General features: G+C 48.0%; 1 protein-coding gene across 4 annotated transcripts in view; it reads left to right on the top strand.

Moving 5' to 3' along the window:
* Nucleotides 1-17,145, top strand: part of PALM2AKAP2 (PALM2 and AKAP2 fusion) — a 399,871-nt gene that overhangs the window by 205,580 nt on the left and 177,146 nt on the right. For all 4 annotated transcript variants that reach the window (XM_054584541.1, XM_054584539.1, XM_054584538.1 and 1 more), the window contains exons 5-7: nt 6,255-6,369; nt 7,240-7,261; nt 12,815-12,916. In XM_054584541.1, coding sequence (XP_054440516.1) covers nt 6,255-6,369; nt 7,240-7,261; nt 12,815-12,916 — 239 coding nt within the window. The remainder of the gene's footprint in view (nt 1-6,254; nt 6,370-7,239; nt 7,262-12,814; nt 12,917-17,145) is intronic.

Here is a 17,145-nt window from a genome sequence, read left to right as displayed (position 1 = left end):
GGAAACATGTACAGGCTCCTGTAAGTAAAATGGTTGAAAGTATATGTATAGCAGAGGGTCATGGGAAGCAGTGGAGAATCAGTGGCCCACTCAGCCTCTCTTGTCCTCTTCTCTGTTTGAGCCTTGTTTTCTCCCACTGCAGAGGCAGGAAGGCAGGCTCCCAGCAGGGCCTGGAAGGCTAGGTATTTCTGAGCCAGGTAAGATGCGGCACAATGAAAGCACACAGTGAGCTGTGGCAGTGAGGGACAGGGATGCTGAGGATCCCTCTGAGGCATCGGGCTGAGCCATGCCAACTGGAGGGTTCCACAGGCAGTGACTAGAAAGGCCACGCAAGGCCCTGTGCCCCTGGGTGAGCATAGGAACATATGATACTCTTAGCTTGGGCCCATGGTCTCCCCTGCCTGGCACACTTTCTTCTCTTTTCCACCTGGTGAGTGCATCCTTCGGGCCCAGCTAACCTCTCACCTATGCTCAGTCAAGCTCTTCTCACCCCCTTCTATCAGCTGGAAATTGCATTCAGCAATGATCACAACAGTGGCTTACATTCATAACAAGAAATCTGGAGCCAACGATCCAGAGTTGGTGCAGTCACTCCTAGATGCCGTCCAGAACCCAGGCAGTTTCTCTGTTCCTGCACACTCAGCCATCCTTAGTATACTCTTGCCCCCATGGACACGAGACCACTGCCTCACCTGCAGCAGCATCTTTCTTATGGTAGGCAGAGTAATGGGCCCCCACATCCTGATCCCCAGGAACTGCGAATACCGGCAAAGGGGAGTTAAAATTACAGATGGAATTAAGGTCTCCAAATAGCTGACTTCAAAATAGGGAGCTTATTATCCTGGGTTATCCGAGTGGGCCCAGTGTAATCATAAGGATCAGTAAAGTGGAAGAGGGAGACACCAGGAGAGAGTCAGAGGGAGGCAGGACTGAGGAAGATGGTCAGAGAGATGCCTCATTGCTGGCTTTGAAAATGAAGGAAGGGGGCCGTGAGACAAGGCATGTGGGTGGCCTCTGGGAGCTAGAAGAGGAAGGAAGCATATTCTCCCCTGGAGCCTCCAGAAGGGGACCCAGCTCTGCCAACTCCTTGGTTTTACTCGGTGACTTGTGACCCACAGAAATTTAAGATCTAAGTTTACATTGTTGTAAACCACTGTTTGTGGTTGTTGTCATAGCAGCAATCAGAAACTAGTACATCACTCTAGCACCAGATCCCTGCAGGTGGGAAGAAGGGAAGGGGCAAAGGACATATGTCACTGACACCAACCCTCCTCCTTTAAGGAGCTTTCCCAGAAGTTTGAGTTCCCGGAAGGGGAACCCAACGGTCTTGACTTACATCTCATTGGTTAGAGCTGCCCCGTGGCCACCCCTCTCTGCAATGGAAGCTGGGATGGGGACATTTTCAGCTGAGCACATTGTCACCCCAGCAAAATAAGGATCCTGTTAGCGTGGAGGAAGGGGAGGCTAGATACTGGGTGGGCAACCTGGAGTCCCACCACACTCTCAGGCAGAGCTGACGCTTCCACAATGCATCCTTCTTTCCTTTATGGTGGCTGTTTTGGGGTTGTGGTATAATTTATGCATTTACCTGGCTGTCCTCTTCACTTGACCAAGAACACTCATGTGCAGACACTGTGGCTGATTTAGCTCCCTGTCCCTGATGCTCAGCGCAGTGCCTGGTAGAGATGTGTTTGCAAAAAGCTGGGTGGTTGGATGCATAAATGGATTTTGAAATGAGACAATGATTGATGCACTTCCTAGAGCCATAGATGCTTTGTATTTCCTGTGCGGAAGGTCTGTTGGGGTTAGGTAGACTTTAGAAGGCCATTCAGCCATGCTTGCAACTTCATCTCCAGTAAATTAAACCTGCACAGCTGCAGTGTGTCACCTTTCCTAACCGCCTATTACAGTCTGCTCTTTGCTCAGAAGGGACAGAGCAAACCGGTCAGAAGCTGTTACGTGCACCTGTCTCAGCCTAACAAGTCTCTATTAACCTTGTGTATAAATTACACTTCCTGCCCATTCTTTATTTTTAGCTCAGCAATATCCTACTTGGCTCCTCCAGGGAAGACTGCATTAGATTTCAGTCATGAAACTACAAAACAGTGGCAGTCCTCGCCTTGCTGGGGTGACTCTTATTAACCCAGAACACTCTTTCTTAGGATGCTCCCCGACCCCCAGGACCTGGGTTTCGCAAAGAAAAATAGCCTGGACTGTCCACCGCCCTTAGGACCTGACCCAGACCCACATGTGCATTTGTAGAGAAACCTGCTACTTGGTCTGAGCTGCTTAGACTTATATACACTGTCGATTTCCTGCATTCATTTCCTTTGGGTGAAACTCAGTTGTTCTTATCTCAAAAGTCTAGTTTCGTTGCTTTTTTTCCCTTCTCTCTCTCTGTCTCTCTGCTCCTTCTCAGTTACGCAGTATCATGACCCAAATCTTTCGCACCTGAACTATATAGCTGAGAGCCCTGAAACCCATAGGGCCGGGGCAGGCAGTGGAGACAGTAGGGCACCAGGTCACGGAGGATTCTTAACCACTTGGGGCAGCTTCACCAGGAGAAGCAAGTTACTTGGAGTCAGCCTTTTTGTTGTTTGTTTGTTTTTTAAGTCAGCCATTTTTATCACAATCTTATTTATTTTAGAATCTCCTGTAGTACTGCCCTCTCTCCAAGTCCAGCTAATCAAGCTTCATAAATATTGGTTGAATTGACTGCAGATCGATATCAGAGTGCACCCTTGCCATGAAGGAGGCCCTGGCTTCCTTCCTATGCCACAGCCTGTGAAAGTTTTTTTTTTTTTTTAAAGGGAACATGTTGAACAAAACTAAATTCACCCAGTATTCCACTACCCAAAGACAACTACCACTGATATCGTCCTATTTTCTCAATTTCGGTCCTCATGAAGGGCTGCCCTGTATCCTTCCAGATTTCTTTGAGGATTGGGGGAAGTGGAGTAAGGGTAGCTTATATTCTTTCCAATCTTTTCTCTTCAGGTATTACCGGTATATCTATATCTGTCTATATAAAATTAGGATACGTACACATCTATATCATATAATTAGGGTATATACACACATGTATAATATATATCCCTATAATATAGTACAGGTTGAGCTGTATCAGTTACTGCTGTAGCAGTAGTACTTTTATGACAAAGCACTCTCAAACTCAGGAGTTTAAAACAACCGTCATTTATCCTTGTTCATGCTTCTCTGAATAGACTGGGCGTTTGCTGATCTCGACTAGGCTCGGCTGAGCAGCCCTAGTGTAAGGCACAGCTTTGACCGGGCATGGCTCCTGGCTCTGGGTCGGGCCCCGCTCCTCTCCCCATGTGTTCTTTCGGGGCCCCAGGCTGAAGGGACAGCAGTCACCCAAAGAAGTTCTGTGATGGTGCTGGCAGAGGCACAAGAGGACAAGCCGGATCGGGCAAACACATTTCAAGCCTCTGCTTGTGTTGTGTCTGCCGACATCCATCCCATTAGCTAAAGCAGGTCACATGGCTGAGCCCAAAGTCAAGGGGCAGGAAGGTATCTTGACACACACCATGAGGCCAAAGCAAATCACGTGGCCAAGACCAACGTCGGTGGGTCAGGGACATATATACCCTTCCCATGGAGGTGAAGAAGGGAGGGATAGAGTATGTTTGTGAATAACAGAATCGACCCACATCCTAAGTACCTGCTGAGGTCCTCTGTCCCTTGAGATTCAGGTGAAATTTGCTCAGAACTTGTGTAGCCAGGACTGTCATCTAGTATTTCCAGGAAACCTCTGGCCCAGAGCTCCTTTACCCATTGAATTAGTTCAGTTTCTAGATCGTTCGGCTATTCCATGTGAGCTGCCCCTATTTCACACTGCTCTCCCTTTTCTAGTTTCCCTCCAAAGTCATTTACATAGATGTGTGTAAAAGATGTTGCTGAACATTTGGAATGCAAAGGAGTTCTGTGTCTTTTTCTTTAATATCTGTTACTTGCCCCCCCCGCCCCGTCCTCTAAGTCCTGTGTGTTCCTCAGCTCCCACACAGCCTCTCCCAAGTCAAAGATCGCAGAGGAATTTGCCCTGGTTTCAGAAATCCTGAGGGTCTCACCTTGGTTCAGCCATGGCTCTGTGCCACTTGGTTCAGCTCCTTTTATCTATTCAACATGCTTGTACCAGGCATTTGTGTCTCTCCATGAAGAATTTATAATCCGGTAGGGGAAATTAATAATTTACATATGCTCCAGCACATGGTTTCTAGAGTTACTAAACCTCAGCTCCATTGATATGTGGGGTCAGATCATTCTTTGTTGTGGGGGCCTTCCTGTGCATTGCAGGATATTTAGCAGCATTGCTGACCTCTATCCACTAGATGCCAGTAGCACCCACTCCGCTCTTCTTGAATTACGGGCTACCAAAGTGTGCCCTGACATTGCCAGGTATCTCCTAGGGGGCAAAAAATCACCTCGGTTGAGAACCACTGCCCTAACATGTAATGTGCTAATAAGTGCTCAGAGGAGGCGTTGTTATTTCCTGGTGGTGAATCGATGAAAGCCTCATGGGGTGGGTGGTATCTGAGCAGAGACTTAAGAATGGTTAGGGTTTTGAGATGGGTTTCTTGGAGGAGGCAAAAGTGTGGGGCGCAAATGGGAGAGTACGGAGTAGCTCTGTTTGATTAAAGTGTAAGTGAAATAGCTGTGTTGGTAAGAGCGGAGGCCATGTAGGTACTCGTCTCCCAGTACCGAAGGTGTTATAAGTAATTGTGAGGACGTCCACTTTTACTGTGAGTGAAGTGATAAGAATATCTGAAACTGAGTTCATTTGGAGGGAGCAATTTTGCATAAGGTTTGTCTGCATAATCCGAAGTAATTGCTGCAAAGTTTCATCCATCCAGAGGCTTTTTTTTTTTTTCTTTTTTCTGATGCCTGGGAAGGAAACAGAAAAGGCCTCAGGGGGGTACAGTGCATCCCTAAGTAAATCCATGCCTATCTATGTCTCAGTGTTGCTCACCCCTCCAAAGACCTCACTCCGCACCCTTAACCTTAGGCCTTAGTCTGACAGGCGTGGCTAGCCTGTGCCCAGCAGCAGACTGGAAGGTGGAAGGGGAGGCGGGGCACAGAGAGGAGTCATACAGGCAGGCACAGACCCTGCAGCAACGCTTGCAGCATGACAGAGGGGAAAGAGACCAACAGCAGACTTGAATGAATGCACGAACAAATAAATTCAGATCAAATCATTCAGGAAGCACAATAGTCTACAGTCCTTTCAGCAGGGGACATCCATCCCTTCGTAACCCCAGAGGTGTTGCTGCCTAACGGTGCCACCCCCGTGTGCCAGCACAGGCACAGTTTAACAAGGCAGGCATATGTGAACTGCTGTGGAGCCCGGATGGCAAGGGTTTATTAGCACAACGGTTAGGAGCAGGGTCTAGAGTTAGCCAGGGTGTCTAATTCTTGCTTCAGGGCTCTGCTACAGTAAACGAGTCCCTTGTCAAGCCTTAATGATCTCATCTGTAAAATAAAATAAGCCATGTGAATTCTTAGCTCAGTTCCTGGCACAGACTTAGTGCTCAATAAAAGTTAATTTATTACTATCATTTCATTGAAAGAATACAGCTGCTGAGACTCCCCCCATATTATAACTGTCGCTGCTGTTCTGGAATATTCCCAGAGTCTCCTGGCAGCACTGAACTTCCCCTTTCGTGAACTATATATTTGATGGCTGTGAAAACGGAAGAAAGTTCCAGAAGAGTAGGGGCTATTGTGTCAGCCCAATGCATCTCCCCTCTTTCGGGAGGTGGAGGGGAATGACAGCAGGCTCTCGAGGGCAGCGGCCACCAGCCATTTCTTGGTGGCCGTAAGATGGGCTCTTCCCCCTTTGGCCAGCCTGATTGAAGAGCAGTTGTTCCAAGACAGCTAGGAGACTATGAAGCTGTTCTCTTTCAGATATTGTGTCCTCTGCCATGTAAAAATGTCTGCCTCCAAATTAAGAATGTGGGCGTTGAGTTGGAGAGGGGACAGCAGAGCATATGCAGAGCGGTGGCAGTGAACCAGGGGCTGTAGCTGTGGGTTGCTTTCCTTTGACCAACTTCTGCTCAGTGGCTAGGTTGAAAACACGGGACGCTCTGTAATATAGAACCTTGGCCTGGTATCTCAGCATAAGGTATAACAGAGCCCGGCAGGAAGTCACCCCCACCCCCACCCCGGGAAGGAGCTGCTCTCTCGCCCGGGATGGCAGGACAATAAAGCAACCTGTCCTTTGTTTGTGTGTCTTCCAGGCTGGAGCAGGAAATCCAAGCACTAGAAAGTGAAGAGTCCCAGATATCTGCCAAAGAGCAAATCATCCTAGAGAAACTAAAGGAGACGGAAAAATCCTTCAAGGACTTTCAGAAGGTGATGGGAACACATGTGATTTCTCTGCGTTATACCCACGGGGGCGTGAGCACACGCAATGCCACGCAGAGGAAGGGCCAGTTGGTGTCGATGACAGGGCTGAGCCACACACTCTGGAAGCAAGGGGCAGGTGTGTGAGGCCAGGGCCATCTGAAGCTGAGAGTGGCCTGTCTTCGGGGACCACCTGGCCTGCTGGGGAGGCACAGAGAAGAGTCATTAAATTAACCCCATCTACCTACTGTTCAAACCCTTTATATATCCAATGCCTGAAAAGTTATCTTCTTTTGGCCTCTAGAATCCTAAAGCCAATTCTTATCAACCGATCAACGAATTCTTATTAAGTGGCTTTAATTTAAGCCTTTCTTTAATAAAAAGGCCAGAGGCAAAACCATATCAAATGGACATGAATTTGAAAAACAAAGTGTAAATACATGAAATTTTACTGTGTGGGAAAAACAGACGGTGCCCTGTAGCAAAAAGGAGACAGTCTGGAAAGAAAGCCAGTAGGCTCTGAATGTCTCAGGACCTTGTCTCCATTTTGCAACTCCTGCTTCCTCGAGCACCCATCAGCCATAGTAAAGCAATCTAAACAAATTCATTTTAAGATTGGTTTTCCTGATATCCCTTCTCCAACAGAACCAAGGGTATTTGCTGGGTAAGTGGGAGGAATTCGGTAGAAGGTGGAAATGGCAAACCTTTCCCTTAAATCTCAAGATCCCAAACAGATTTTCCAGAAGAAAAGAGAGCCTTGGGTTCACCCACCACAGTGGAAATGGGGGCCTGGGCCTGAGGGAGAAAGACAGGCTGAGGGAAGGAGGGACGGCAGCCCGGCCTGTGTAGTAACGCTCCGCCCTGCTTTTGTTTCCACAGAGCTTCTCCAACACGGATGGAGGTAAGTGCAAGCGCTCTGCTCTCTGCACATCCGTAGGTTAATGTTTTCATCCTCGTCAGCTTAGCTTCATTAACACACGCTCACCAGGAGACGTGGTGTATTGGTTTGTAAGGGCGTCAGAAAGAGAGCGGCACTGTTCCCAGGGCACCGAGGAGGCCCACGCCTCCCCAGCCTCCTCTGCCTCTCTTCTGCACGGACTGTCTCTCGACTCCCTGTTTCTAGCCTCATACAGCTGGCCCGACTCTTCCCTTTCCCCATCCCATTCGTTCCCCAAAGTTCAATGCTTGGACTTTTCTTGAAAGATGCTCAGCGGAGAGTGTTAACAGCAGGACCAGATCTCAGGCTGGAAGGAGCTCCTTTGTCCTGGCGGAGAGGTCTCCAGGTCACAGCACACTTCAAAAGGCCATTATCTGGTGTTTAGGAAACCTTTCTGAGGCCTCTGGTTTTCCTTTGATTCAGGAAACTGCAGTTTCTCCAGCCTTCCAGGGAGGTGGGTCTGGGTAGAACCTTCCTCCCTGAGGGGCGTAGTTGGCCCGAGCACAGGAAGTGTGGGAGCTGTGGGAGCCAGGCCCTGGCTTCCTGTCCCCATCCTGGCATCCCTTCCATTCCTTGCCCCTGCCCTCCTGCCCTCTGCTCTCCTTACCTAGGGCCATGGGATCGTGCGTCTCTCGTTCTTCACCTTGCTCCCCTGTATCTTAGTTAGCTGCCAACTCAGGAGAATCGCTCAGTGCCCACTCTCGCTCTGGCCCTCAGCTAGACCTGCTTCAGAATGTCGGACTTGTCGGAAGGATCACATCCCATCTGCTCACCTCATTCGTACAGTCAAGTCCACCTCTCAACTGGGAAGATAATCAGGAGCCAGAATAAGAGTTGACATCAGTGTTTTCCCAATGTCATTTGGAAATATATGGGAAAAGATTTTACAGTGTAGAGACGGGTAATGGATTTTTCTGGATGAGCAAAGAGCCTGCACTGTGGCTAATTCTGAATTCAAGAGCCGGGGCGGGGGGTGGATATTATTTTATTTTTGTTTTTTATTTGTTTCCCCCCCAGCCAGTGAATGGCAGAGGATCTGAATTTTGGCTTCCCAGATGATCTTTGGGAAGGTATTACGCTCTGTGCATGGGAGCAGAGATAGGTCAGGGCTGAGGCAGCAGAGACTCCAGGAGGAGTGCCTATAGGAGTTCTAGAACCTTCTGTAGGGTGTGGCCAAATCAGGGCTCGTGTTCTGTGCTTTGGAGGTGGAGCATGGTCTGAGGACGTGGCCTTGGCTCTTTCGGGGGATTGGAGGGGCAGTGTGGGAAGGAGCGGGTTTCGCTGGTGCAAGGGAAGCCCTGTGGCAGTGAACATGGGCAGCAGCTGTGCAGCAAGATTCAGGCTGGGATGGGGTTCAGGACATTGACCCCAGACACCCACATACCAGAAAGGTACACACTGGCCTTTTACGTTTTCCCTTTCTTTCTCTTCTCAAGCCAGGAGCTTTTCTGGAATTCTTTCTAATTAGGGAAGGGGCAGAGCCCGTTTGTCATGTCCCTGGAAATCTCTGCAGGGCATAGAGACCCCTATATCCTAGGAGATGTTAACAAGCAAAAGTGAAGCCCCATCATAAACCCTTGCCACTGTCCCTTTCATTGTCACTCTGAACTTCTCTCATTTCCTTCTGCGTCACTTCCCACTGTTTCTCTCTCTTCACCTAAGCAGTTCATAGAGGTGGTGAGAAACCCGGTCATAGCTAAAGAGGGCCTTGCAGAGAAATTGCCTTGATGACTCTGTCCTCTGTCACTTGTTGACAAGATGGGGAACCTCAGCATTCAGAGGATGCAGAAGTCTTAGAGAGCCCAGCAAATGGCCAGGGAAACATTTCTGTGGTCTTACCCATCACCCTGGATGATGATGTCTGCCATCTCTGGTTGTAACTTAGTTTGGGGGAAGGGGAGGCTTTTCATCACACCATGTCTACGGGCAAAGCAAGAAGTTTGAAGGAGAACACGCAGCCTCCCAAGAATGTGGACACCCTTCAGGTCAACTCCTTGGTCTGAGGGGAAAAAACTGAAGCACACCGAGTAAGGAACTCTGAAATGTCTGATTCTTTTCTCATTCTTTAATTTCTAAGGCTCCCTTGACTTCAAACTTGCCAAGACCCTCTTAGAATCAATCAACTCTTGTTACTTAAGAACTAACACAGAACTATTATAGGATAATAATAATACCTTAAGAAAAATAACCCAACTTCTGAAACACACTGATTACAGAATCCAGGGCCAACTAAGATTGTGTAACCACAAGAGGCGGCCGATAATTAGCAGAGGCAGCTGGGGTTTAATGAGGTGCCAAGGAGATGGCTGCTGGTGTGTGCGTGTGTCATGACCCCACAACAGGTACCCTGTGCCTGTCACCCTACGCGTGTCAGAGGAAATAAAGGTCCTGTACTGCTGCATCACCAGTGGCTTTTGACCCCATGGTAGTCCCAGCATTCAAGAGCAATGTATTCCAATCATGAGCAGAATTTCCTGGCCTAAACATTCTGAACCCCCGTCACTTCCTCCCTCTCCCCACCGGCACACTTGTTACGTAGCAACATCCACACCAGTGGAGTGGGTTGCTCTCACTGCCTTAAATAGGCACAGTGTCCTGTGTAACTATAAATTGCATACAGTTTCTAGTGCCAGCTCCATTCCTTACCTGTGGAGGAGATGGTGTGACACCCTCGGCCCGAACCGGCAAGAGAACAATGTCTCAGGCCTCGCTGGGCGATGCTGATCATCTTCGGTTCCCCTCGCATGGCAGTCCGTGGTGGCCTGGAGCCTTCCCCACATCAACACTTTCATCACAGTTGTTGGGGAATCTCCTTGTGTCTTCAAGTTGCCCAGAATTCACATTTTCTAGAGAGTTTTCATCAACTTCGTTTCTCTGGCTTTGGCTATGTGTGGTCTTCATAGCTACGGCAAATATGCTAGCAGTGCTGGAATTTATAAGAAGCGCTCATCTTAAATTGTTGCTCTGTCTCTACTCACTACCTTCTCTGGCAGTGGGAAGGATAATGATAGGCCACCCTGACTTGGGCAGGAAGAGGCCAATGTACTGACTGCGGCCGAATGGACACATTTTCCCCTGGATGCTTTGGAGGCCCTGTTGGCAATGCCTTGTGTTGGTATATCAGACACTTGAGTGTATATCCTTAGGATTTACTTTAGGGTTTACTGCGTAATGATATATTGAGGGGGCTGCCCTACTTTCTTCCTCATGCCCCACTCCTTGACACTCGCTTGTCTCTTAGCTAAAGCCATGGGGCCCCGGCCCTCCAAGATCTGTAGTCCTCAAGCTGGTAGCCAGTGAATGCTGGGCAAAGAGAACTCCGTCGTCCACCCACGCCGGGCAGGGGGCTGCCTTCTGGGGGAAGCTGAGACATAAGCACTAGGAATCACATGCTCTTTCAGATGCAGAGTCCCCTGGCTGTGAGTGGCTTTTGTTTCTAGCTATTAAAACTTTCAGTATGCAGAGGCGCCCTAGAGACTATATAGTTAGCATAGAATGTACTAGATACATGTGTGACCAGTCCATGAGGTCTCGCCTGGTCTTAATGGCTTGAGCCTCCACCTCAGTGAAATGCAGGAAGTCAGATTTACCGAGATGCCATTCTGCAGGCAAGTCTGGAAATCCTCAGTGAAAGTCACAAGTTCTGCAAATCTGCTCTGGTCGTCTCTTGTGCCCTAAACTGTTCCTCTGGCCCCAGATTGCAGCTCCATTCTTCCCGTGGACCACTGTTAGCAATCTACCCCATCCCCTCAGACCAGTTTACCCCAAGCTGCCGCTCTCTCTAGTTTTCCCTTGTGCCGGTTTGGGGCCCAGACACTTCCCGCAGTGAGAAGAGGCTGCGCCATCTAAGTTCAGGAATACTAGCAGGGCAGTTCAACATAGAAGATACTGTGCAGCTTCAGACACGTGGCTATGTTCAGAGCCCTGGCTCAAATGCAAGCCCATCTTCAGGGGTGCACCAGGCTGCTTTACGGCCATCCCCCAGCCCACCGTCATCTCAATGGCTCTGTTTTCCTCGTTGCCATGAAAGGTCTTCAGCCCCGTCTGCCCAGTCCAGGGTGCGAGCTCCAGTCCCCCCAGAGAGAGCCAGTAACCTGAGCCTCACTCCAGCCTAAGGCCAGCCTGCCTGCCTGCTTCTGGCTTCCCGTTCCTCCCCAGATGGTGGGTATGGAAACATCCAATCTCTTAGAGGAACTCCGCTCTCCATCCTCACTCAGAGCTCTTTGCACTAAGAACCTAACGGTTTAATACCAGTACATTCTGGATTGTTCAGACTCACATGTGAGTCAGCAATGTTCTAGTCTGTATAGAAACTGAACAGAATCCTAACGTGTCTATTCATGGCCCTCTCCAACATGAAATCACAAAAAGAAAAGAAACTCTCTAAAATAAAGGTGGCATCAACAGGGATACAGAGGATGGAACAGATGTAAAGGGGGCAGAGGCTAGGGGACAGGTTGGACTCTGGCAGGGGGCGTGGAGGGTGCTGCCCAGGCCCCCAGGTGAACTGGGGTGCCAGGGAGCCAAGAGGCAGGGCACAGGGAAAGAAGCAGATGCAGGAAGATAAGAGTTCCATTTTGGGCATGTCAAGTGTGAGGTGATTGTGGGCTAGTCAGTGAACGTATGCGGTCAGCAGTTAGAGGTAATTATTGGTAAGTGATTGATATTCCAGGATCTGGGGGACATGGTTATGACCCAGAGGGAATCACATCACATGGAGCCCAGCTTTCTAGAATGTCCCTGCCTTGGCTTTTCCACTTCTCTCTGGGGCACACACAGATTCTTCTCCTTGTCTCTGCCCAGTGGCTTCCTCCCCTCCTCTGACGCTTCGGCCCCCTGCTGCCGTTGATGCCCTCCAGGGTCTCACCTCTCTGAAGGGGCTTGTCAAGGTATTTTCCCAAACAGAGCTGGTCTCCCTCCTTTGCACCATTTCCTGCAACTGAACTAATGGTGAGTTCACTAGGTGGTGTTATTTGAAATCTCAGGATTTTCTGGCTGAAACACCAGTTGAAGTCTTGAAATCATTCTAGATACATTCTAGAATTTTTTAAAAAATGCATACAGAACTGGTTTTCTGAATGAATCAGGCACTAACGCTCTATTTCCAGCTCAGAGCATGAGCCCGTCATCTATTTTTCAGTACTGCTTCATGCACGTTTCTAGTTGATGTCCCATAGGTGGTCAGTCCCACCGAAGCTGATACGGGCTATCACCGGCCCATGCCATTTCCCCTGCCCTGGACTCATTGTAGTCTTAGAATCTAGAGCTTTCTGATGAATCTTTTAATACATAGAGCAGTCCTGGGCTTGAGCTCTCTGGCCAGGCTCCCTCCTGCCTCAGCTACTCTGCTGAATACCAGCCACTGGGCAAATGCTTGTCTTTGTTTACCCTGATCCTCTTGCCCAGCGTCCGCCTCGGAGCTCCATTATGTAGGGCAGACAAGCTGCTGCCTCGGCAGTGAACCCATTGGGCCTCCCGACACTGTGCCTAATTGTATTCCCTGTTCTCTGCTACCAGATGCAGTAAATTGCATTTCCTCTCAGCTCCCCGACCTGCCAATCCTCTATTCACGAACAGCAGAGCCGGCACCTGGGCAGGACGGGACCAGCAGAGCAGCTGGTAAGTCCTAGGGAGCTAATTTGGCTTTGATGCCAGGACTGGCCATGGGGCTTGCATTTCTCTGCACTTTATTAATGGAGGATGCCCATGTATTGTTACACAGAGGGACATTGTCCTCCACCCAGCCTCAAACACAGAATTTACAGTGGCCGCAAAGGGCGGGCGCTGGGCCCTGATGACTAACTGAGGACCGACTGGGAAGGAGTATTGAGGACACAGAGTGTTTACTCTCCAGCTTCAGAGAAATCTGTCTCTTGTGTTTGTGTTCTTTATATCAGTCTTTAGTCTCAAAGTTAATCTGCTCTCTGCCTCTAGGGATTTTTATTTCCATATTAGGAGCTGGGTGGAAAGTATTTTCAAAGTGTATGAATATGTTGCTGGAATCCTTTGGAAATTGAGCTGTTTGTATGTTGTGAATATATATGCCCAAACCTTCCCACTTCTGGAGTTATTTCTTAGCTACCGTGGTATATTTGGTGGGGGGAAAGGAGCAATTTAAAGAACTTACGTTTCTTGCTAATGTCTCTTCCAGTTGTGGATTTTGGAAAATAATACATTCATGAGGATAACTGTAGAGAGAGCTACGCTTTGCTCTGTTCAATGCAAATGTGCCTCAGGAATCAGACTGGAAGGACATGAACAATGAATCTCTGTATCAGTCTGTTTGCTCTATGCAGAAAAGCCCTGTGTGTCTGGGGATTAAATAAAACAGTAAATTGCCAAGGTTGCACATACAGTGACAATGTGTGTGAATTCAAATATGATATCAGATTGTGCTTTCTATGATCTAGGTACATGTATGTTTAAAATAAATCACACAATGACACCTTTTATGCAACAAAACAGTCATGGATGTTTAAGCCAGAGGAAATCTTTTATATGATCCAACCTGAACATATTTTATGAAGCAAATAACCCCTCCTTATGTTAATGCAAAAGTAAAATGAACTGGCAAATAAGTGTTGACATATTTGTCATAGGCACTGATTAAATTTAAGTATCTCCTGGATTTGTCTGTAGACATCGTAGCATACTGCTTTACATACTGATGCACAGAGTTCTAGAGCTGGGGAGCTGGGCTGGGGGAGCGGAAGTGGTGTCTGGTCAGACCCAGGTCCGGGCCACGTTTCCCTGGATACTTACAGAACGGATAAACCAGAATTTGTAGCCTGCAGCCGTGCTACAGGGGAATCATTGGCAGCGACTTACGCTCCAAGGTGCACTTCTGAGATCGAGTCGGGTAATAACTGTTCGAAGGTCACACGCCTTCCTGCTTGTTCTTCCCGCACCTTGCAGGACGTGCAGTGGGCTCCAGCGAATGGATCAGCACGGGGAGAGGGCAGGGGCAGTGTGTGAGAACTAATTTTTAAGAGACCTAAAGAGGATTTGCATAGTGCTGGTAGTCAAGGAGTATTAAATTCAAGAGTGCTAAGTTGATGTGGTTTAGTGCTGTGTGTAGGAACACCCGTGGCATCACAAGCTGGCGTCCGTCACATTTAGAGGTCCTGCCGAAAACTCAGTGATCCAAAGAGCAAATGCCTCTTTTAAAAAAAGTATATGTGATTCAGAATCTTTTAAAAAAATAAATTTACATGTAGTTTTGTTTATTAAAGAACTAATTTTCATGAATGCATCTACTGTGGAAACACAGAGCAGCAGAGTTGTGGAAGGAATTGTGTTTGATGTGGTGTTGTGTACTCCTTTGTCCAGACTGGTCTGGGGAGAGAGTGTTCAAATTCATTATCAATGGTGGTGACTACACAGAGCATGGATAGCATACCAACTAATGGCACTCACCTCTAGAATTTTCCTAGGTATCAATCACCCACCTTGCTTTAGGGACAAACGTACAGCCATTTGTATAAATGTCACTTGTCATTACTCAGTATTATGACAAATGTTCTGGTCATTTAGAGTTTGGGAGGTTTAGGGTTCTGAATAAATGAGAATATATTTAGAATCATTACTTTTCAGAATTAAGAGGCACCTGTTCCAGTTCAAACATGGAAGCCAGGGTATAGCAGCCCTGTGGAGGGGTCCTCTCACCGTGGTGCCACACCGTGCTGCCTGAGCTCAGTCTCCCTCCAGGGACCCACTCTGTCTATACTTGGTTCTGACTGTTGGGAAGTTTTTCCTCTGATGGAGTTATCGTTCGTCTGCCCTTTTCTTGTCCCCATTAGTTCTTGTCCTGCGCCCAGGAGCCACACAGAACAAATCTAAGTTCTGATTTTCCTTTAAGTATTTGAAAATGCTATCGTGCCCTGGCTGGTGTGGCTCAGTGGACTGAGTGCTGGCTCATGAACCAAAAGGTCGCCAGTTTAATTCCCAGTCAGGGCACATGCGTAGGTTGCAAGCCAGGTCCCCATTTTGGGGGTGTGTGAGAAGCAACTGATTGATGTATCTCTTGTACATTGATGGTTCCTTCCCTCTCTTTCTCCCTCCCTTCCCCTCTCTCAAATAAATAAATAAATAAATAAATAAAATCTTTTAAAAAAATGACTATCATTTCCTATCTTTCCCAGATCCTCACTTTACATCACCCTATCGCCTACAGCCCCAGTGTCTTTAGCTGGTCCCAAGATGATGAGATTGCTTTGAGACACCCTCCACCATCCCTGCCCCTGCCCTCTGAACACGCCACACTTTGTCCCAGGTCTTCCTGAAGTGCCCAGAGCAGCCCTACACACTCTGGGAGGGGTGATCTCCCCATAGAGCAGGGCGTGACACCACCGATCATTTGACTCATTTTGTTGGCATCATGACCTTTCAGCTTCGGGTTCTACAGCCAAGCCTCAGAGTCATTTCACACGTGCCAGTGCTCAGCCTCCTGCCCGTGTCACCCAGCGCCGTCATTGTTCAGAATCATTTCAGGTGAAACGTGCAGTCTCTTCCCCACAATGGTGCGCACACACTGCTACATCCGCTCCCACGCAGAAGAACCTACAACATTCTTTATTTCTTAATCTCAAAAGGCAAAATTAAGAATGAGCTATGCACCTTTCTCCCCTTGGTAGATTTGATGTGACTGTTAAATTCCTGGCTGTTAGATTGTCCCTTATAAGGACCAGGGGAGGGGGTCTCATGGGGTCAGTGAGGAGCCTCAGGGGAAGGTAGGAGGAGGAATGAGGTACGGCGATTTGGCGATTTGGTAGCTAGGGCTCCGGTGTTCTCTCCCATTTCAAACACAGCAGCTCCTCAATGCTTGTGTTCACAATTGTATTTCTGTTTCGGGTTTCATTTGAGTAAAGGGTTTAACAGTTTTGAAAGTAGGAAAAAAACTCTATTGTCGGCATCTCAATGGCTCGTGCTTGTGGCGCCCCATAGCCTTACTTTTATTCTCACCTCAAATCTGAAAAGCACACCTTTATTATCTTTCATCATTTCACTGATAAAAATGTTGTGTAGTTGGAACTGCAGCCAGAGGCCTGCAAGCACACCGCTAAGGGTCTCCTGGCCCATGGGGACCCTAGACCATTCAACAAGTAACACGTTGCAGCAGTTGTCAGTTTCTGTCTTGTCCACAGGAATATAAGGGGTTTTATGATGGCCCAGATGTGCTGTATCGCTGGCATTGGCCTAATCTATATAGAGACCTTGAACAAAAAAGAAAATGAGATTCATCTGCATAGCGTCTGCCTGGAGGACCCATGCTGGCCCCTGGTGATCTCTGCTCTTTGAATTTAGCTGGCTGTGATGTCCGGCTCACTTCTACGTGGTTTCTTGAATTCCCCCCTCATTTTTGAACATCAGAACTTCAGCTGCCTGCCTCCAGCGCCTTCCCTGGTGTACAGGATCCTTGAGACACGCTCATCAGCAGGGGAGCTGGGACCCCTGGCCCGAAGCACTGGGAGCATTTCTATCCCTGGTGCTTTATTATTTTCTACTCCTTATGTCCCTCTTAGCAATATAATCTTTCCAGCACTTTTCAGACTGAACACTGTCCTTCTTGACCAAAAAATGGAAGTAAAGTTACATATGAGAAATAGGCTTTTGCTTCTGTTATCTGGCAACATCACATATGTGCCGACCTCTGTTTGTTAATACCAAGGTGTCCCGGGAAAACAGTCATTCAAAGGCATTTTTGATTACTGGGTTTTGAAGTTAGAGATTGCCCTCTGGGATGAGAGTGAGAATCCACTTGGAGTTAATTGCCTCATTTTCTATAGAAAATAGTCAATTTTCTGTTTCCAGTCTCCAGAGAAAGTGTGAACATACATGTTTATGTATAA

The sequence above is a fragment of the Pteronotus mesoamericanus genome, unplaced genomic scaffold (genome assembly GCF_021234165.1).
Source record: "Pteronotus mesoamericanus isolate MK-2021 breed Mesoamerican mustached bat unplaced genomic scaffold, CSHL_Meso_final contig_78, whole genome shotgun sequence".
In the NCBI taxonomy this organism is placed as follows: Eukaryota; Metazoa; Chordata; class Mammalia; order Chiroptera; family Mormoopidae; genus Pteronotus; species Pteronotus mesoamericanus.
The sequence above is the reverse complement of the archived record's forward strand: the minus strand, read 5'-3'. Positions and strand labels throughout refer to the sequence as shown.